The sequence below is a fragment of the Marmota monax genome, unplaced genomic scaffold, assembly GCF_021218885.2.
Source record: "Marmota monax isolate L192 unplaced genomic scaffold, Marmota_monax_Labrador192_F-V1.1 WCK01_AAM20220418_F8-fsc00105, whole genome shotgun sequence".
In the NCBI taxonomy this organism is placed as follows: Eukaryota; Metazoa; Chordata; class Mammalia; order Rodentia; family Sciuridae; genus Marmota; species Marmota monax.
Window position 1 is genome coordinate 248819 of NW_026692947.1, and position 21188 is coordinate 270006.

The 21188-nt window shown below is 51.8% G+C and overlaps 1 protein-coding gene across 17 annotated transcripts in view; it reads left to right on the plus strand.

The window, feature by feature from the left end:
* The window catches only part of Nfasc (neurofascin), a 175448-nt gene that overhangs the window by 113372 nt on the left and 40888 nt on the right, over positions 1–21188 (plus strand). For 9 of the 17 annotated variants that reach the window (XM_058581893.1, XM_058581897.1, XM_046452177.2 and 6 more), the window contains 11 exons: positions 4124–4174; positions 10433–10544; positions 10953–11137; positions 12484–12615; positions 15407–15550; positions 16156–16267; positions 16630–16796; positions 17245–17392; positions 18388–18512; positions 19390–19434; positions 20648–20749. In XM_058581893.1, coding sequence (XP_058437876.1) covers positions 4124–4174; positions 10433–10544; positions 10953–11137; positions 12484–12615; positions 15407–15550; positions 16156–16267; positions 16630–16796; positions 17245–17392; positions 18388–18512; positions 19390–19434; positions 20648–20749 — 1323 coding nt within the window. The remainder of the gene's footprint in view (positions 1–4123; positions 4175–10432; positions 10545–10952; positions 11138–12483; positions 12616–15406; positions 15551–16155; positions 16268–16629; positions 16797–17244; positions 17393–18387; positions 18513–19389; positions 19435–20647; positions 20750–21188) is intronic. The other 8 variants (XM_058581894.1, XM_058581903.1, XM_058581904.1 and 5 more) reach the window with 3 other exon arrangements.

The window sequence follows — 21188 nt, forward strand, 5'->3', positions numbered from 1 at the left end:
CCTTGAGTCAAACTTGGCCCCACTCCCAGCTAGTGCTTCTCAAAATTGGCTGGGAAATAGAATCACACACCAAGGAGCATCTGTCCTACCTTGACAGCCCCGGGCCTCTGAGTCCTTAGCTCTCCAGGTTATTCAATGCTCCCAGAGTTTGAGAATGACTGCTTGAGTGATCGTCAGGCATCCCTGTGACGCACTTGGCTTGTTTCTTTTCTTTTTCTTTCTTGTTTTATTATTATTATTATTATTTTAGTTATTGATGGACCTTTATTTTATTTGCTTATTTCTATGTGGTGCCAGGAATCCAACGCAGTGCCTCACACGTATGTACAAGGCAAACATTCTACCACTGAGCTACAACTCCAGCCCCTATTCTTTTATTTCTATTCACTGCTTGATTATCTTTATTTCTAGAAAAAAGACAGAGTATACGATATTAAATTAAGTGGAAACACCACTATAGATGGTTTGATTCTGTAATATGTGTTTACCGAACCACTTGGATTCTCTGTGTTTACAAGTTACAGATTTGTCTTAGCTTTCTTTGTTTTCATTTTTATTCCATGATTCTGCTTGGCTGATACAAAACAAGTCAGCATTTCCTGTCCCATTATGCTGGTGGCCCTCCACACAGGGACGGGAGAAGCTTAGTAGGAATGACAAGGTCAAGTCAGCCTGGAGTTGTTGCTACAAAGTCCCCAGCTTGCTCAGGACACTGGAAGTTGACTCGGTTGGTTTATACCATGGCTGTGTGCCACGTGCCTTTCCCAGAAGAGCTCCCCCAAAAAGAGAGTTTTAATTTGTCAGACTCATGCTGTGAATGGTGCTGGCGAGGCTGTGGATGGCGAGGCTTGTGGGGAGGCCAGAACACCAGTACTGAGAGTGCTGGCACGTTCCACAGGTCGGAGGAAAAGGGGTGAACGCCAGCTTCCTGCAGCCCACCAGGAGGAGGCTGACGAGGCCCCGGTGGGTGCCCCTGGGGAAAGGTTTGTGTGGGCTCATCAGTGCAAGCAGGGTCTTAACCCCAGAGAACTCTTCCTTCCTCATGGGTCCTGCTGGTGATGGGACAGGTGTCTGATCACACAGCCACTTCCACCATGACAGAGTGTGGGATCTGTCAGCAAGCTGCTTCATTTTTTAGCTTCTCATAATTGTTTTTTCCTCCTCTTTTTCCCTTTCTTTCCTCAATTTCTTCCTTTTTCCTTTTTACATTGTTCCTCTCTGCTCTTCCTCTCTCGTTCTTCCCACCCCCACCCCATTCTTCCTTTTCTTTGAATTCCATTTCGTCTCCTCTGATCGCCTCCTGCCTCTGCAGGGTCCCCACATTTTGTTCCCAGAAGGCGTTGAAGGCCTGTGCTGTGTCAGCCCACAGAACTGCCCAAGACCCAGCAATGAGCCCCGCGTGGTCCTGGCAGGGTGGCCTGGCTTTGCTCTGCTTGCTCCCCCATCCCCTGCTTTCTCATTTCATACGCAGGCCCGGGGGCACCCTCTGGAGAAGAAAGTTGGTTTATCTGCAGTGTCTTCTTAATGTACCTTGGGTAACTACCTGCCAGGGGCTGATCTGGGAAGCACCGTGTGGTCTGCCCAGGACCTCAGAGTGATCTCAGTAGCCAGAACAGGGCTGGTCATGGAAGGAGCCAGGGGAGGGGCAGAACCATCAAGAGCACATCACTTTCTGAGTTGACCCTGCACCTCCTCCGGGGCCTTTTTCTCCTTGCCCCAGCAGGGCTGGAGATCAGCCTGCTGTTCCTGGGCCAGAGTTAGGAGCCTTCTGCCATCCTGAGCAGAGGCCTGGAGATGAAAGTGACGAGGAACTCCACTCTGTAAAAATTAAGTACTTAGAGGTTTGAGCAACAATTAGAAGTGGAACTTTCCAGAAATACCCTTTTCTCTACCCAAGGATGTAAGGGACGTTTCTTTCTGCTTCATCTCTGGGCCCCCCATTCCATTGAAAACTCTTTCCTCCAAATGATGGGAAGCCCTCGAGGTGACTGGAACAGAACCATGTCAGCTTCCTGGAGTTCTCCTGGGGCAGCTTTGGCTAGAAACAAGTTCCGGGCATCTGAGCCAGCTCAGAATTTGGCACAGTTGCTTAAAATAGCACAGCTGAGCTCTCTCGACTTTTCTGTCTGGGAAGGACACAGGCTTTTTCTTGTACCTTCAGAACCAGGTCTGGGGGTGGGAGGCAAAACAGTCTGCCCACAGTTTGCCCATTTGGAAAGAAATAAATCTCATCACACTCATTTTTTTTTTGTATTAGTTGCATTAAAGGAAGGGAAGAAAGATATATAATACAAAATGCTAGTCTATCTAAAACTCCAGGTCTGAGGACATAGCTTAGTGGCCGAGCGCTTGCCTAGCATGTGGGAGGCTCTCCAGCACTACAAAAGTAAAATTAAAAAAAAAACTTTTATTCTATTTTTGGATGCAGTCAAAGATAGCCATGGAGTCAAGCTAACAAAGATACACCTGTCCCTCTTTGCCCTCTCTATGACAGGCATCTAAGAGGCACCATGATGAGGGAGAAGGGTCCCCTGGAGGCAGACAACAGAGTGCATTCGAGCTCCCTCTTAACGTCTAAGTGACAGACTTAGGGGAGTCAGAAAGTCTCTCTGAATCTCTCATCTGTGCTGCAGAAGCCACAAACGATAAGGCCATTTGTGAATGTGGGTCACTCTTCTGGAAAAAGAAAGGCTGGCAGTTTTACTCAGTGGCATGGGATCATGAAAGAAGGGGCCCTTTCATCTGTATGTGCCATCATTTCCCCCCTAGAGGAAGGGAGTGCTCCCTCCCAAGACCAACCACAGCTCCTACCTATCCTGGTACCCCCGACCCCACATCCCATTGCAGATCCCTTTTCACCTTTTGCTCCAGATAGACCCAAGCCCATCTCCCAAGAGGGCTAGATCTTTTGTCACCAAGCCCATATTAAGAGATAGTTCAAATAATGAAAATCTTCCTACCAGGTGTTATGCAGATCGGGGATGCAATGCCAGTCCTAGAAAAGAACTCGCAGACCCTCTTATAATGAGTTGTAACGGGATTTGATCTGTCTTCAAATATGCAAATGTTTTGGCACAGCACCTGGCCTCCCCCAGGCGGTTGGACTGGGTCCTGGGCTGCTCAGGGCTGTCTGCTTAGCTTCCAGTCAGCAGCACACCCCCACCCCCTGCTGGGACTGTCTAAACTTGAATCCTGGAAGGGGATGGAGGGTGATGGCAAGTAAAAAGCTCCTTAGGGACATTGGAGTGTTTGTCTGTCCTATTCCAAAATGTCTTTTCACTGAGGATTAAAGGCCTCAGGGTTTAATGACCTCACATTAAATCCAAAGCCACTGATCTTGCTCCTTAAGAAATGTCTTCATTCCCAACGCACTCGACAGAGCTCCAATCTGTAGTGTAGCCCAAGGTGTAGAACTTGGAACTCCCGACCTCACTGTCCTGTCCTGTCCCAAGCCCCCCTTCCAATCCAAGAGCTGGGAGCTCAGCCACACTGGAGCACTCCCCAGTAGAGGAATCCCAGAGACCACGGTGTGTCCACCTGGCCAGATTAGGAGGGTGCTTGTTGCTAGGCATTGCTGGGGTCCCTCTGTCACCCCTCTCTGTTGACGACTATCTTCTTCCCCCATTTACCTCCTCCCTCCTGCTGCAGCTTAGCTTCTGCACCAGCAGGACTTGGCTCTTTTCCCCAGAGCTCACTAACACGCCTTTTTCTTCAGCTGCCCCAAGAGCTGGCCTGATCTGGAGTCCCGGGAAGTGAGGACTCGGACAAGAAGTTGGTCCTGAGACTGCTGCAGAATGCCACTAACCCTTATCTCATCTGTTTGAAATATAGTAGGACCAAGCAAAGTTCAAACCTAATTTCTTTAATTAAAAAAAAAAAAAACAACTTTATTTTACTCTTGCCTTCTTTTGCAGGATTTAACCTTTCTGTTCCTTTGTGAGCTGTTTTGTGTTGCTTGTCCAAACACGTTCCCTTCCCAAGTGCGCGTGTTTTCCTTTGCACACATCGCAGGCGCTCTCCTCGGTTGTTTTGGAGCTTCGCTTTTCTGTTTCTCTCTCCCCGTGTATGCCTCCATGACTTCTCCGTGGCCTTCTGTTTGCTCACCCTCTTTTGTTTATTGCAGACCACCCCTATAATGACTCGTCCTTAAGAAACCACCCTGACATGTACAGTGGTGAGTCGTGGCGGTAACCTTGGGAGTAACCTTGCCTGTCCTAACACCAGTTTGCCTAACTTGACTGATACCATGTCATTAACTCCTGCTGGGTGGCAGGTGTGACAGCTGGCCAGGCCAGGGTGCCAAGGTGACACGTCAGGATGCTGCCTGCTAGGTCCGTGCAGGAGTGTGAGGCAGCTCACGTGGAAGTGGTGTGATCTCCCCAAATGTTCGAGCCTCCAGCGGCCTCCAGTGGCTGTCCTAGCAGAGGGGCTCACCCCAGGGTAGGGCTTCTGAAGAGCTCCTTGGAGGTTCCAGCAGAAACATAGGCATCAGTGGCGGATGGATGGAGACGACCTGAGGTGCATGCCCACAGTGAGGAAGAAACAGGAAGTCTGGTTCCTGCAGGCAGTTAAAAAACCGCAGACAGCTTTTAGTGTCTGCATAGGAAGAGTCTGCTTTGCAGTGTAGCCTTAGCTCTAGGGAGTACTGCTTTATAGCTAGACCCCAGGTCTCTTCTAAATCCACCTGGGAAGTGGGAGTAAGTCAGCTCAACATTGCAGGTGAGTATAAATGAAGCTGGCCCATCTTCGGTCCTCTTTTAATCTGTGTTTCTTCTTGCCACTGGTGCAGGCAAATCCCCTGTCCACCAGCCCACACTTACAAGTCATGGAACAATTGCATGAAACATGTGTCTTACTCATCCCACAACTGGTTGCTGAGTCTGACTACTAGGGGAATTGGCTATTTCTGCACCTGAATTTCACGTCATTGGGGCCCAAGAATGTCTTCTTTACCTTGAGCAACCAGAGGAATCATCGTTTGATGGCTCTGGCAAGACAGCTGTGCCCCATCATCCATTATGCCTCAGAAGCTGAGGCTCCACGTCCCCAAGGGGGTCATTGGGGGCTCAAATAGAAAGTGTCCATCCTGAGGTGTGCTAATATAAACAATAATGGGTATCTAGAGTGGGGGATGGGATAAGGGTGGGAGAGCCAGTGGGGGAGGCCGAGGCTCCAACTTGGCACCAGGAAGCTAGAACCGCACTGAGATTCTGCCAGAGAAATTGACTGCCTGAGGAAGCAGGGGACCTTGGTTGGATTCTGAGAATTGTTTGTTTTCAAGCTAACAGGGCCAACCACTATTGTGTCAAAAGCCCCCGAGCACTATTACAGAATATGCCTTTTTCTAAATTCCAATCTATTATAATCGATTTGAGGAAGTATTGTGAATGCCAGAGTACATCAAAGTCAGAAGGGTCACTTAGAGACCATCTGGTCCAAGCTCCTTGCTTTCTATAGACCCTGCAAGGAAACCTGTTATTTTATCAACGGAATAAGGTTGAGTGATGCCAGCCACCTAAACCAATTTGGAACCAGCAGTTGAGATTATTACCAGAAAAATCAATGGAAGTTGTGAGAACCCCCCAGGATGCTGGCACCTACAAAGCTCACATGAAGACTGACCCCGAGCCCTCAATCCAAGGTGGGTCGGGGGTACCCAAGTATGAAGCTGCTGGAAAAGACATCAAGTCCAGATGAGGCACACATTAAACACAGGACAGCTAGGCTGATGATTCAGAAAGAAACAGGAAGTACAAAAGGAAGGAAGAGAAAGTTCCTTCCTGAGTGCAGGGAGCTGGTCAGAGACAACATCTATGGCAACTGCCCAGAACTTCTCTCTATTGGGCTTTGAAGTCGGCCTGTCTCTTGTAGTGATAGGGCGACCCCATACTTCTATTTTGTTCTGATGAGCCAGTGGGTTGGAAGCCTCTGAACATGGACCAGATGCCCCCTGACCTGCCGCAGTGATACGGAGGCCACTTGGGAGGGCAGGTGGCTGAGAGTGTGCACTTAAAGGGAGACCACCTCGAGTTAAACCCAGGCTCCAGGACATGTCACTGAGTGACACTGGGCAAGCCCTTTAATGACTCAGAAATTTAATTTCCTCACCTGTCAAATGACATCCCAGGATGTTTGTGGTTCTTTGTTTGGTTTGGATTGGTACTGGGGAGCGAATCCAGGAATACTTAACCACGGAGCCACATTCCCAGCCCTTTTTTAAATGTATTTTATTGAAAGACAGAGTCTCGCTGAGTTGCTTAGTGCCTCACTAAGTCGCTGAGGCTGGTTTTGAACTTACAGTCCTCCCGCCTCAGCCTCCAGAGTGGCTGGGATTACAGGTGTGAGCCACCACACCCGGTCCAGGATGGTTGTGAAGGTTAATCAGGATAATAGATGTGAGATTCCTAGCCAGGTGTTGGACACATCACCAATGCTACATCAATGTCATACGTTGCTGGCTTTAAAGGGAAGGGAGTCATATTAACTGTGTCATGCATAACTCATCTGTCTCTGAGGTTAAGAGGGACACAGAATTTGAAAAGAAGACAGGGACAGACAGGCAGGCACATGTAGGAAGAAAGTATACACAGAGAGAAATTTTAGGGCAGACCAAAGAAATAAAAATTGTCTAAGACTGAGGGGGGGAAAAAAGCCCCAAGTGCTGCGTGAGGGAGTTGAGTTAGATTTATGGAAGAAATTTCCTGGCAGTGAGAGGTATCAAATGTTACTAGGCAAACAGTTTTCTCATCTCATGGAGTTGTCTGGTCAGCCATTCCTAGAGCCAGAGAGTTAGACAGGATGCCAGGAACGCAGCCCCAGGAGTCTCTGGTTCTCAGTTCTCAGAATCAGAGGCAGCAAAGCATGTGGGTATAGGATCCAGCTGCCCCTAAAAGCTGTTTTTGGCCAAAGTCCTCAGATGTATCTGATTTGTTAGGCTCTCTCGTCCTGCTGCCATGCAGTGCTGACACAGGGGAACAATAATGTCAGCACTCTTGACCTTTCTTCCTGTGGGACACAATCGGGAGCCATTTTTCACTGGACCTTTAACATCAATATGGCTGAGGCAGCAGCAGCATCTGATGTCCCCTGGCTGACCGTGTGCCCCCAGAGACCCATGAGCCCTCTCTAAGCCACAGCTTTTGAGAGAGCAGGAGGGGACCAGTTGTCCTTGGGTGGAGGTCAGATGGGCCCATGTGGGAGGCTCTTCCTGAGTCCATGCAGACGTGAGCTATAGCATCTGGAAGATTCTGAGATTGGTCAGGTTTTAGGTGAGACCCCACTCCCAAGATCAGGAAGAGGGCTGGGAGGGCTGGGGATGTGGCTCAACTGATAGCGCGCTCGCCTCGCGTTCGTGCGGCCCAGGTTCGATCCTCAGCACCACATACCAACAAAGATGTTGTGTCTGCCGAGAACTAAAAAATAAATATTAACAAAATTCTCTCTCTCTTGCGCACGCACTCTCTCTCTCTCTCTCTTTAAAAAAAAAAAAAAGATCAGGAAGAGTAACAGGAGCGTTGTGAGGACAGATGTGCTCTCGAAGGATCCATGCTTCCATGGAGAGACACTCACCTGCCACCACTCGCAATTTCATACAGTAATTTACATTTGTCTTGGTGATCACTGGCACCTGTGTCTACTCTGGGAAAGAAAAATAAGTACCCTGGGCTGGGAACAGTAGTTCCCAAAGCCACCAACTGGATCATCATTCCTAAATTTTCATGTCAGTTCCTCCTGTTGCAACTGACCACATTTCTTTGTAACGTTCCCTTTAGCACCAACCTTCTTGATCCTAAGGATCCCATGTGTCACCCTGGCTCTTCGGCAAGCTTTCCATGCCCTTCAGAATCCAGCTCAGATGCCGTTGTGGGCCTGAGGTTACCTAACACCCACAAGGAGAGACGGAAGCTTAGCTGAGACATGAGAGGAGTAAAGCCTAGTGGAAGAGTCCCACCAAAGCAGCTTAATAAGATCTTTCCCCCTCACCTCCTTTGCCATCAAATTTTGGTTTTCTTTGGTTTGGGTAAGGAAGATATTCCAAAAATTGCCTGTCAGAAGTAAGGACAAGTGGGGTCTCCAGCTTTAGACAGAGTGGCAATTTAGCATAGGAGCATGAGTTTTGATGCTAAATATCCAGAATATAACAAGCTTGTGACTGCAGGCAAGTCTGTTGACTTCCATTTCTTCTGATAAAAGATGGGGGTAATGCCCCCACGTTTATAGCGAGGTTCCACATGATGCTGGCGCAGATGGAGTCGTCGGCACCGTTGACCCCTAATAAATGCTTACCAAGTGGTGGCCCTGATTTTTACCTCTGATTTTTTAGGGTGTTCTTTCTTTTCCTTTGAACTTTGGCCTACTTCCCAGTAGTTGTCTCCGTCCCTGAGATAGTTCTGTGTTGCTAGCCCACATCCTACAGGGCGGTGTCGTGAGAGCCTTTTTATAGTCACAGCTGTAGTGTCATGGCACCCAAAGTGGGACTCTGTGCTGGTCTCCCTCCTCCCCATCCTCACTGCTTCGCTGGTCATGCGTGTTTGTGGTGCCGCCTGCTCTGGTGTGATTAAGTGTCCACCGAGCCACAGATTGGTTTCTGCACAGGGTCCCCGCATGGAATGAGTATACCAACTGAGCTGGGCATCTTCCACATCCTCACAGGGCTCTCGGCTCCCACCTGATCTGAAAGCCTCCTGCCCTGCCATGTCCTCCTTGTGGTGCCCTTGACCTTGTGTTGCCTTGACTGTGTTGGTGACTTTGTAATGATGGGTGGGAGGAAGCTGCTGCTTTGGGGTCGGCTTCCTTGGTGCTGAGAGCTGGATGCTACCAGAGCTGTAGATGTAGATGGTAACCCATTAACCACATAATGGATTAACCCCTCAATAGCCACGGTTGTGTATGTGTGTGCTGGTGGGACAGAGGAAGGCACCTACAGAAAGAGAAAGAATGTTCGGGGTACATCTTCTCCGTTTTTTTATTCCCTTCACCCCCTTTAATTCACTCATTCTGAAACATTTAATGAGCATTTGTTATGTGCTGTGTTTGTGCCAGCAGCCTCAGTACCTCAGGATATGTGTCATCCTTTTTTCCCTTGACAGAAAGATAAATTAAAAGCCAACCCTACAAGATTCACTCCCCAGTGGCTAATGGAGAGAAGCTGAACACTTCTAGGACAGGAAGCCCCCTGGTCCAGCCAGGCAATGGCTACCCCGGAAAGCTCCATTAGGAAGCACCAATTATACAGAGACAGAGGCGCCCGCCATCTACCCTCACTCTGCCAGTGCCAATTAAGCCCCAGGATGGATGCCTTTGTTCTCAGTCCAGGCATCTCTGGGGGCTCCCAGCTCTGGGCAGCTCTGCCGTCCCCCCACCTCCCACTTCCCAAACAAGCCTAAGATCCATTCAACCCAGGTGCAGGCTCAGCTTATAGCTCCTTTATAATCACACACCTTGGGGCAGAGGGTCCCTCCTCCCGTGTCCCTTTTGCCTTGGGGCTGCCTGATTGGGGAATCCTTGCTCTTTTCTCTCCATCTTACCCATCTCCAGAGAACCGCACAAAGAGCTGTGGGGGAGGGGCAAGGGCGCAGGTCAGATGGGGCGCACTCTGTGGATGCACCCACGCCAGCCTGACCCCTTCCACAGGGAAACCAGCTTCCTGATAATGTCAGTCTGTGAGCCACGTGGCCTTTAAAATGTGCGTGAATTTCGTTGATTTCAGACCCCTGGCTGTCCCAGCCTAGTTGTCCATTCGGGCTGCCTCTCCCCCTCCCCCCAGTATCTCACGTGCAATTAACACCCCCCCCAAAGCCCCCTTCCAAAGTCATTAGTGGGGAGGCAGAATGGTGTTGGCCTCAGAGTGATCTCCTGTCATCTCTGCTCATTAATTCTCTCCATGTCCTTGCTAAGCCATTAATAACCCCTCCCTGCATGTCTGACTGTTTATCTGGGGCTTTGTGGCTTCGTCCCAGCTCCTTGTCTTCAGGGTCCCAGAGAGCAGTGTGTCTGTCCTGTGGCCCCAGTTCATGCCTCCTCTTTCTCCCACCTCCCAGTCTGGGGAGGAAGGACTACTGCTGAGATGGCCTGCCCTGGGGGCTACCCGCAGTGGCCTCTGGGATTTCAACACAAGATGCTCCAGGAGTGGACTTCTCGCTGTTCAGTCAGCCCCCTCCCCTTCCAGGGAAGGGGAGGTTTCCTGGGCTGGGGAAGATGGGCTCCTCTTGGCAGATCCTTTCAGAACTTAGAGCTGGTCACACAATGTGCTGGTGGGGCTGAGGAGCCAGAGCTTCCTAACCTCTCAGTGATGCCCTGGTCCTTGGGGTGGTTTGGGCGGGGAGGATCCAGCAGGGGGTGTGGTGACATTTCTCTAGCCCGACAGCTTTGGCCGACCCAGGTCAGCCCTCTGGGCAGAAGGCTCACAGGAGCTTGTTCCATCCTGTTTCAGCCCGAGGAGTTGCAGAGAGAACACCCAGCTTCATGTATCCCCAGGGTACCTCGAGCAGTCAGATGGTGCTCCGCGGCATGGACCTCCTGCTAGAGTGCATCGCTTCTGGGGTGTACGTACACTTGGCACCCCACTTCCAGCCACCTTCTGGAGGATGGGACGGGAGTCTGTCCATGTTCTCTTCTTGCCTCTGTGGGGGACATACCATTAGTGTAGTGAAAGTGGGGACAAACAGTGAGCAGAGCTTGACAGATCGTAGTCACTCCATCTGTGTAGTCATTCTGCCATCCCTGTTTCTGAAAAGGAGAAAAGGAGATGGTCAGGCATCCCACGTGTGCTTTAAGATTTCAGCTAAGTCCCTTGAGCTCTCAGGAACATTGCATCCTCCTCTGAATGGGAAGGATCAGCTCTTAGTGGACATGTACCCTCCTTTTAGGACACCAGTTGTTCCAGGCTCTCTGGAAGGCAAGGGTCATGTTTAATGACGATTTCTCTATTTCTTGCTTGGTTCCTTTACTAGCCCAACACCAGACATCGCGTGGTACAAGAAAGGTGGGGACCTCCCATCTGACAAGGCCAAGTTTGAGAACTTTAACAAGGCTCTGCGTATCACCAATGTGTCCGAGGAAGACTCTGGGGAGTATTTCTGCCTGGCCTCCAACAAGATGGGCAGCATCCGGCACACGATCTCGGTGAGAGTGAAGGGTACGTTGTGTGTATTTCTCATTATGATTATTTTGCCAACCCTGAACACCATGACCACCCTTCCCTCTGAGGGTGGTTGCGGGGGTGGGGCAGGGTGAGTGGGGAACCGTCAGTGCACTGGTTAGTGGCAATTATGACCTGCCACAGGAGTTGCCATTCCCTGGATGTGAGGCTTGTCTGCATGCATAGTGCTTGTGTGTGTGTGTGTGCACATGTGTGCATGCACGCATGTGCAGTGGGGGTTGAGGGAAGGGGATCCACCTGGACCATCACCAACTCTCCCTGGCGCCGGGGCTCCCTCAACAGGTGACTTTCCTCCCATGGCCCATTTGGATCATTCCCAGAGCCTTTTCTTTCTTTCGTTTTGCATTCCCGTTTGTGACGTGTCGTCTTAGCCTGTGCTTGTCTGTGTATCTGTGCATAATGCTGTGCTTCTTTTTAAGAAGGGAGAGTCACATTGTAGTCAAAATTATTATTTTTATTTTAAATCGCTTCCCTCTCCTAAAAACAGAGATGGCCCGCCTGAGCTATTGCAGGCAGTAGAGCACCTGTCTTCATGGAGCCCAGCCACGGGCGGTGGGCTGCAGGAGTCAGTTCTCAGCCCTGGGCTGCATGGATGATTGGAATGATGAGATCGGAGGCCAGAGAACAAGACCCTTCTTAGCACACAGTTAGTGGATCTCATGACTCTGGCTTGGCTTCAGTCCCACAAACAGACTAGGAGGTTGTTAGCATGGGGGAGTGGGGAGGATGAAAAGATCTTTGAGAATCTAATGCAAAGATCCTCTTGCTCACAAAAATCCACACATGCCCTCATTCTCAAAATTGTCCAAACAATTGAAAGGGGTGGCCAACTACTCAGAACTGCTCTCACCAAAGTGCAGTGCCTGAAAGAACACAAGGCCTTTCCTAAACGGTCTGACTTGGCATCAACAGAAATACAGAGGGACAAACGCAGGGCAGTGGATCGAACCCTTGGGTGCACATCATAAATATGAGTGATCTCTAAAAGCATTGCCACTTGAGCCTCCCCTGAGGAATATGGTCTGGTAGCCTAAAATGAACCCCAGCAGCCATTAGATTGTCCTGATGGGTTTTTAAAAGTGCTCCAGGGATTCTCATGAGAAGTACTATTCTGTGAACTCTTATAGATGAATTGGCTGGTGCAGCAAAGCCCACCACATGCAGGCTGGGCCGCGCCACTGCAGTCATAGTGCACCTGGGGCAGGTGGTGCAGCCCTACAGCTGGGCCTCCAGCTCCTGCCTTCCTTCAGGGCTCCCACCTGGTGTCTCCTGCCTGCCCCTGCCGGCTAACTCCCCCTGCCTGTGCCCGCCTTGTCTTCCAGCTGCTCCCTACTGGCTGGATGAACCCAAGAACCTGATCCTGGCTCCTGGTGAGGATGGGAGGCTGGTGTGTCGAGCCAATGGGAACCCCAAGCCCACTGTCCAGTGGATGGTGAACGGGGAACCTTTGCAATGTGAGTAGCAAGTTAGTGCGCGCCCAGTGCTCCTGCCTGGCCTGTCCGAGGTTCCAGAGCCCCCTCCCTGCAGGCCAGCCCGGATGCTGTAGAAGTGGAGGGAAAGAGTAATCCATTGGCTGTCCCTGCAGCCTGTTTGGACATCTAGAGAGGCAAAAAACCTGCCTATCTGTTTACAAGAGAGAATGGGAGCCCCATGATTATTTCCCATGTTTAGGTGATTTCATGGGTTTTTCTTAAATTTTTGCTTTCTGCCCCATATCCACTACAGGGTCCCAGTTAGGGTTTGGGAACTGCAGCTTCATCTTTGAAGGTTCAGCTGTGAGTGACATCCAGGACATGGAACATAGAGGGGAGTCCAGGAGCCCCTTGTCATTGGTTAATCAAGTCCCATCTCTGATAAGGGCAAAATAAGAGGCAAGGTATATGAAAATGTGAAAGACTATGTTGGATATGAGGAAGAACTTTCCCCAGTGACGGGAGAGTTACACAGATGCAGTTACTGAGTAGGCATAAACTTTGGGAAATTTTAGTCCTACTGAGATGGGCAGAGCGGGAACTCCAGGGTCCCTTCCAGCTGGTCATCTTGGTCATATTTGCACATCATATTCTCTTCAGTTGGTTTTCCTTTTTTGTGTGTGTGGGGGGAGTACTGGGGATTAAGCTCAGAGGCACTCAACCACTGAGCCACCTCCCCAGCCCTATTGCATGTTTTATTGAGAGACAGGGTCTCACTGAGTTGCTTAGCACCTTGCTTTTGCAGAGGCTGGCTTTGAACTCGCGGTCCTCCTGCCTCAGCCTCCCGAGCTGCTGGGATTACAGGCATGCACCACCACACCTGGCCAGTTGCTTTTACTTTTTTAAAAATATCCAGTCATTGCTTTCTGTAAGGAGTCAGAGGAAACTAAAGCAGTGATAGCAACCAGGTGGGGCTGAGAACTCCGAATCTGACTCGGGAGCAGCAGCTGACAGGAGCAGGGGGAGAGGCAGAGGGGACAGGTGGACAGGCGAGCTGAACCCCTGTAGACATTGTGTGTCTGGGTTGGGTGCTGCACCCTCTTATCTCTTTTCATTTCACACATTAAAGGTGAGGAATCAAGGTTCTGGTTGGTGCAGGGAAGGATCCCGGATCGCTAGGCTAGTCAGCGGGGAAGCTGTGGGTTCCCATGAGGCTGTACCCCTGCACCAGCCTAAGAAGTCTCATTGCCCTGGTCACAAGCAAAGACAGACACAGCCTGTCCCCCATGGCCCTCTCTGTCCTTAAAGCATTTGAGGGCAAGACAGGCAGTGACACTAGGTTCCACAGCACTATTATATAAATGCAGCCCAAGACTGCCCCAAAAACGTCACCTTTCACCCTCTCCAGGGAGTTCCCAAGAGGAGTGACTGGGAAGAGAGTTGGCTTCCTGAGAATGGCCTGCAAAGAGGCATTCGGGTTCTGGCATGGCCTCCCTTGGTGCCCATTTGCTGAGTGGGGCTGGGACTGCCTCATAAGGATGCTGAGCTTGTCTTTATTTACCTTCTGCTGATTCCCCAGCTCTGGGCCCAGACTCGCTGTCTGTGGAGTGGCGCCCCTGGGGCCAGACTCCTACAGCCTCCTCTGCCTGCTTCCCTTGTAGATCTCAGTGGTCCTGAATGAGCTCATGGATTCTGCAAGCCAAGTCATTGCTCTCTAGTCCAGAAAGCTCTAGTGGTTAAAGATCAGAAAGGTGTCACGGTGGTGCATGCCTGTGACCCCAGCTACTTGGGAGGCTGAGGCAGGAGGATCGAAAGTTCAAAAGTAGCCTGGGCAACTTAGCACGGCCCTATCTCAATATGGAATTTTAAAAGGGGCTGGGGACATAGCTCAGTGCTTACCTAACATGTGGAAGGTTCTGGGTTTCCCCAGTACCAAAGAGAGAGAGAGAGAGAAATGGCCATTATTTACATTCCTAGAAAACTTTCACTTTTATAGCTGATTTTTATTCTTTTTTATCTTATTCTTCTTTAAAGTAGGGGAATGATGGGAGTAATGCTTAGTTCATTTTAGAAGTAAGGGAAATGAGGCCCAGAAACATTTGTTGATTTGTCCAGGCCCCAGAGCCATTGTCAACAGGATCAAGACCACAGCTACTCCCCAGCCTCTGCTCTCTGCACCCCAAGCCAGCAAAATCTGGAGAACTGTGGGCAGGAACGTACTGTGTCTGGGAAGACCTGGGGCCTTTGCAAACAGAAAGACTTTCAGTTTGCTAATGGGTTTAACTTTGTGCGTGTTTGGAGATGCCCCTCTTAGGGGATGGGAAGTGGTAGTTCCTGTCCATTTGTGAATGGCTTTATCCTTTTCAAAACATACCTAAGTATATGTGTGTTGAAATTAAATGATAACAGCAATAATAATAATCAGCATTGCTGGAGCGCTGCTTCTTTATACACATATACATCTCAGGCTACCTTCACAAAAACCCGCCAGGCAATGTGTTATTTCCACACTGCAGACCAGAAAACTGAACATGAAAGGGTTGGAGTGTGAGTTCTGTTCCCAAAGCTTATATTCTCCAGCATACCTGCCCAGCTGTTATTTGGGTTAAACAGGGCTATGTATTACCGCTGGATGGATTGAGAAGCCTCTATAGGAGAGTCAAGGTCACAGGGCTCAGCCATGATGAGGTCAGAAGCCATGTCTTCTTAGTCCCATACAGGGATCCCTCTTCCACGTCACCCCAGTGATGCTCAGAAGCCCTGGACAGACTCCCAGTGCCCTTGCTCCACCCATTTCCAAATCTCACGAGGAGCATCTCTGTCTTATCTGTAGCGGCACCACCCAACCCAAACCGAGAAGTGGCAGGTGACACCATCATCTTCCGAGACACCCAGATCAGCAGCAGGGCCGTGTACCAGTGCAACACCTCCAACGAGCACGGCTACCTCCTGGCCAACGCCTTCGTCAGTGTGCTGGGTGAGCTGTCCCCACCTCTGCTCACCCACAGTGGAGGCTCCCCGGGGCCTGGTCATGTCATGGGGTACACTTTTTTCTGGAGATCAGCCAGGCTGGGCAGGGTAAGAGGATGAGGGGTGGGGGAAGCATGCACTCCACAGAGCTGGACAGGAGCAGTTAATTCATCAGAGAAGTCAGCATTGATTCCCCCCATTCCCCGGATGAGGGAGGGTGAGTCTGTGAGTTCCCCTTGGGTCCCAGCTGGGACGTGGTTCTGAGAATGTTTGCTGCACCCCCAGTGGGAAGAGGGCAGTGGAAATGGGGAGCTTCCAGGTGCCTCAGGGCTGCAGAGGGGCAGCTGCAGATCCTACTGAATAACTCAAGGAAACTTCGCAGAAACTGGTCAAGCTGTAGGGTCGACGAGTGTGGCAGGTGTATTAGCTTACTCCCTCCTCACCTAATCCTTAGAGGCTTCTAGGAGCCTCTAGAAGGAGGAGATGTTGATAGAGGAAAGTGTCGTGAGTTCCTCGAAAGCTGCTGTAAGGAGAAGGCACGTAGAGATGGGACCAAGGAAGGAGTGGAAGAGTGGGGCTCCACACCCAAGATCGGTTCTCTGGGAATTTCAGATGTCCCACCTCGGATGCTGTCACCCCGGAACCAGTTCATTAGAGTTATTCTTTACAACCGGACACGGCTGGACTGCCCGTTCTTTGGGTCTCCCATTCCCACACTGCGATGGTAAGTCCCAGGAGACCTCTGCAGCAGAGGTCATCTCTCTCACCTTTCTGAGTCCCCTCCAGCCCATACTAGGTATTCAGCAAGACCTGGGAAACTTAAAGGGTCAAAGCTGGGAGGAACATGGCAGGTCATCTGGTCTGGGTCAACCCACTTCTTTTATAGAGAAGGAGCCCAAGGCCCAGAGAGGGGCCGAGAGTTTCCAGGGCTGCCAGGCAATGGGAAGCAGACCCTGCAAGGCTTTGGGCCCAGGCTCCTAGCCTGGGGCTCCCTCCGCTGCCACCGCCATCTCTCCCAGCTGGTGGCTGCCCTGCTCCCCCGGCCGGTCCCTTCTCAGATGCTCTGTTCCGCTGCTCTGTTGTGAGGTTTAAGAATGGGCAAGGAAGCAACCTGGATGGTGGCAATTACCATGTCTATGAGAATGGCAGTCTGGAAATTAAGATGATCCGCAAAGAGGACCAAGGCATCTACACCTGTGTGGCCACCAACATCCTGGGCAAAGCGGAAAACCAAGTCCGCCTGGAGGTCAAAGGTAAAGAGTTAGTAGGGAGGGGCTCGGAGTGAGGAGGAAAAGCTGTGCTCACGGTTACCCGCATGTGGTGTTTCAGCCCGAGCGGGCTCCTCAGCGCACCTCTGCACGCCCTCTCCTGGGCTTCCAGCTGACCCGGGTGCTGACAACTGAGTGGGCTTACTCCAGCCTGGTGCAAAGGGCATGGGGACAGGAAGCCTGCTCTTCACACCAGCTCTCTGCAACCACCAGAAATTACATCTGTGTTCTTGAGTCAGAAGGAAAGGATTTGGGGGGATTGTTTGATTGCCCACACTGGACCCCCTCCTCCTTTCTTACAAGTGCATACTATTCCCACCACCTTCAGTGGCCCGATCCGAGGCCTCAAGGTCAGGCATGCCACACTGTCTGTCCACATGGGGGTGGTGGGCTGAGGACTGGCCAACCGTGAGCACCCTGGACATCTCCACAGATCCCACCAGGATCTACCGGATGCCCGAGGACCAGGTTGTCAAGAGGGGCACCACAGTACAGCTGGAGTGTCGCGTGAAGCACGACCCCTCCCTGAAGCTCACCGTCTCCTGGCTGAAGGATGATGAGCCGCTCTATATTGGAAACAGGTTTCTGTTCCTCCCTTCTCTCCTCCTGCTCTTAGTTAGAGGGGCATTTTGTCTTCACTTGCTAATGTTATGCTTGTCACCAAGGAGCTACTGAGGAGGGGGAGATGGCCTTGGTGATTCCCTGTCCTTGGGGGAGACCCCTCCCCCACACCCTTCTTCCTCTCCCATTGGCTCCCTGCTTCTCTCTCCTCTTTTCTCTCCCTTCCCCTTCTTCATTTCTTCTCTCCCTCACTCCTTTTCTTTCTCCTCTCCCCCCTCCCTGTCTTGTCTCTTCTGAATCCCAGCCTCTAACCTTTCAGCCCTGTTTGCAGTGCTCCTGTTCTCCAGTAGAGGGCAGCACTGGCCCCAGCCCACTATGTCCATTGCAATAAGTGGCAGGGTTTTTTGTTTTGTTTGGGTGTGGTTTTTTTCTTTTGAGGGGTAAGGGAGTACCAGGGATTGAACTCAGGGGCCGATCGACCACTGAGTCACATCCCCAGCCCTATTTTGTATTTTATTTAGAGACAGGGTCAGTGGATGCTGACAGCTTACAATCCTGTCCTGCTCTAGGTGCCTCCTCCCTTTGCAGGGGACAGTTCAGAGGAGCAGGGTGGTGGGGAGAGGCCTCCAGAAGCCTGGGTGCAAAGGAGACAAAGCTCCAAGAAGAGGAGGACACCTATGGGTGTTCAGGGGCCTAATGCCACCCTGATGTAGGAGGGCTGTGCAGCACAGGGACGCACAGAGACAGGCCAGGTGTGGACTAGGAGAGCAGTGGACAGAGCTCAGTAGCTCCACCCACGTCCTCTCCCCCTCTGTGGAATGCCATGAGTGCTTCTGTGACTCTGAGACCCTGCCTCTTGCAACGCATGGAGGCAGAGCCCCACAGTCCTGGCAGCAGCCGTGGCCGCCCAGCCGGGCCATGCTGTCCCCCTCTTCCTTCCTCCTCATACCCTGCAGCAGGGAGAGAGCAGTGGCAGTGCCCGGCGCCCACCCCTGCTCCCCTTGGTACCTTGCAGGATGAAGAAGGAAGACGACTCGCTGACCATCTTCGGCGTGGCAGAGCGGGACCAGGGCAGTTACACGTGCGTCGCCAGCACGGAGCTGGACCAAGATCTGGCCAAGGCCTACCTCACCGTGCTGGGTAAATGCTGCCACCTGCACCAGCACTGATGTCCCCTCCTCCCTGCTCCCCAGCAGCCAGAGAAGCAGTGGGCCCCAGCAGTTCTGTGGGTGACACCTGTGTTCAGCGTGGTACTGTATCACCTTCTGGTCTCAGGTTGAGGAAGCTGCTACCTTGGGAAAGAGCTGTGATGGACAGTTTGGATACTAATTCTCCTGAACCTCAATGGCAGGGTGCTGGGGTGACAGAGAGAAGTGCAGAGGGGGCTTCTCCTCATGACCCTGGTCACCTCTTACAGCTAATGTCACACCACTAAGTGCATTAAAATGACCCAGCTCTAAAGCCACGCTGGGTTTGCCTTTCAGTAACCTCTGCTAGCCCTCCCCACACCCATGCTGCTCCTGGATTTTGGTGGCATTTCAGAGCATGCTACACACTCAGCAAGGTGATGCCATCTCTTCCTATCCTTGTGTCCAACTGGACAGTAAATACTAAGTCATCGTAAACCAAGGGCAAGTGGCCTCTCCCATCCAGGGAAGTAGATCTCTGCTGGCCCTCATCACCTCTGACCTCTTCTTTGGACATCCTCCCACCATAATCAGAGTGTATTCCTGTCCCACAGTGGAGGAGCACCTTTGCTGGTGGTGGTGGGTGCTGAAACATTCATGGGACTGGGGCGGGTAGGAAGCACAGGTTCCACCCCCAGCCATGGAGGACACGCAGTTGACCTCAATGAGGGTGGGGGGGGGGGGAGCCTCCATGACAGGGATGAGGAAACCATGCCTGAACACCTCAGCCAGGGGCAGCTGGTCGAGCCTCTGCTGCCCATGCCCATCCTTCCAGAACACCCTTAACCCTGATAACCTGCTAACCTGGATAACCTGTCTTACCGTTGCAGCTGATCAGGCCACTCCAACTAACCGTTTGGCTGCCCTGCCCAAAGGTAATTCTTACTAATCAGGGGCCCTCACCAGTGCCCCTTCTAGGCCCCTCCAGAGTGGAGTCTGGGAAGCAGAGGGTGCCTCAGGAAAGGATGGCTGCTGGGGATCCTGGCCCTCCACACGTGGCCTCCTTTCCATGTCCACGTCCCCCTGCCTCCATTACCCGATATCCAGCCCACCTCTGCGATCCTTGGCCAGCTGAGCTCAGAAGCTCTTGGCTGCCACTTTCCCCTCTTCTCTTACCTCTGGCCACCCTCACCTCTCCTTCAGGGTGGCTCGTCCTCCCCCAGCTTGGTCTCAGAAGTGTTTAAAGTCGGAAAACCCACTGCCGCCTGTGGGCCCTTCATTTTGTAAGCTCTCCCACACCTGCTGCTGTATATCCACTCACAATCTGGACACATCTGTGCACACACATTAATGAGGGCTCACGTGACACATCTTCCAGCTTCTTCCTATAACCAGCCAAAATATGGCAACAGCTGGCTCGGGGAGCCAAGATGGCAGGGTTGGGGGGACCTTGCCTGTTCCCCACCAGTCGCTGGATGGCTTTATCCCCATGCAAGATGGTGCTCATCCCACTAAAGCAATCCCAGGGAGAGTGAGCCCCAGGAGGTGCTGCCCACATCCTGTCTGGAAGCCTTTGGGGCTCCTCTGTCCCACATGTTATCACTGAAACTTCTAGACCAAGTTTCCATCACCTCCCTGCCAGTCCTCTTTCTTTGTGTCCTCCCCACTTCCCTAACCTGTCTGCCCTGCCCAGCTCACCCCTCCTGGGCTCTGGTCCCCTCTGAGCCCTTGCACACAGAGCAGAGGGTAATTATTGTGATAAAAAGAGACAGAACCCTGCACTTCCTCATCAACCTTCCTAAATGTGGCCGCGGCTGGGTGAAAGGACAGCCTTCTCCATGAATGTCTGCAGAAACGGGATGGGTTGGTCCTGGTTCTCTCTGTGCCCTGCATGAGCCTCTTTATTTCCTTGATCATATCCTTTGATGTTGGGGGGGGGTAGAACTGGAAATCTCCTCTTTGTTCTTCTTTGGCCCCCGGAGGAAATGGGATGGTCCCCATGCTGGCCCTCCAGGGTTGGGGAATTGGATCCCATTGGTTGCAGAGACCCTAAGTCTATCAGGGACCTGTCCAGGGCCGGGACCCCCACAAGGAGGGGCTGGCTGTCACTCAGGAGGCCTGCGTGGTGTCTTCTTCCTCTGCTACCAGGACGGCCAGACCGACCCCGGGACCTGGAGCTTACTGACCTGGCCGAGAGGAGTGTGAGGCTGACCTGGATCCCGGGGGATGATAACAACAGCCCCATCACAGGTCAGCCCAGGGCCCTGCGCGCTCTCCAAAGCCAGAAAAGAGAACTGGTCTCAGGTGCAGCAGAGCATGCCTGTCATTCCAGCTACTTGGGAGACCAGGGCAGGAGGATCCCAAGTTTGAGGCCAGATTGGGCAATTTAGCAAGACCGTGTCTCAAAATAAGGGGCTGGGAGTGTAGCTCTGTGGTAGAGTGCTGGCCTAGCATGTGTGAGACCTTGGGTTCAGACCCTAGCACCTCACCAAAAGAAAAGAGGGCAGGTAACAGCCTTGAACCAAGAGGTTCCCTGGTGTCTGGTCCCACCTCTGCCCACTTGGCGTGGGCCCTGGCTCCCTTCCATGACCTGGGAAGGATTCTCCATGTACCACTGTCCACCTGGGAGAGGATAGGGATTAATGGGAGGCAAGAAAGAGGTGTTTTTAAAGCAGGACATTGCTGACTC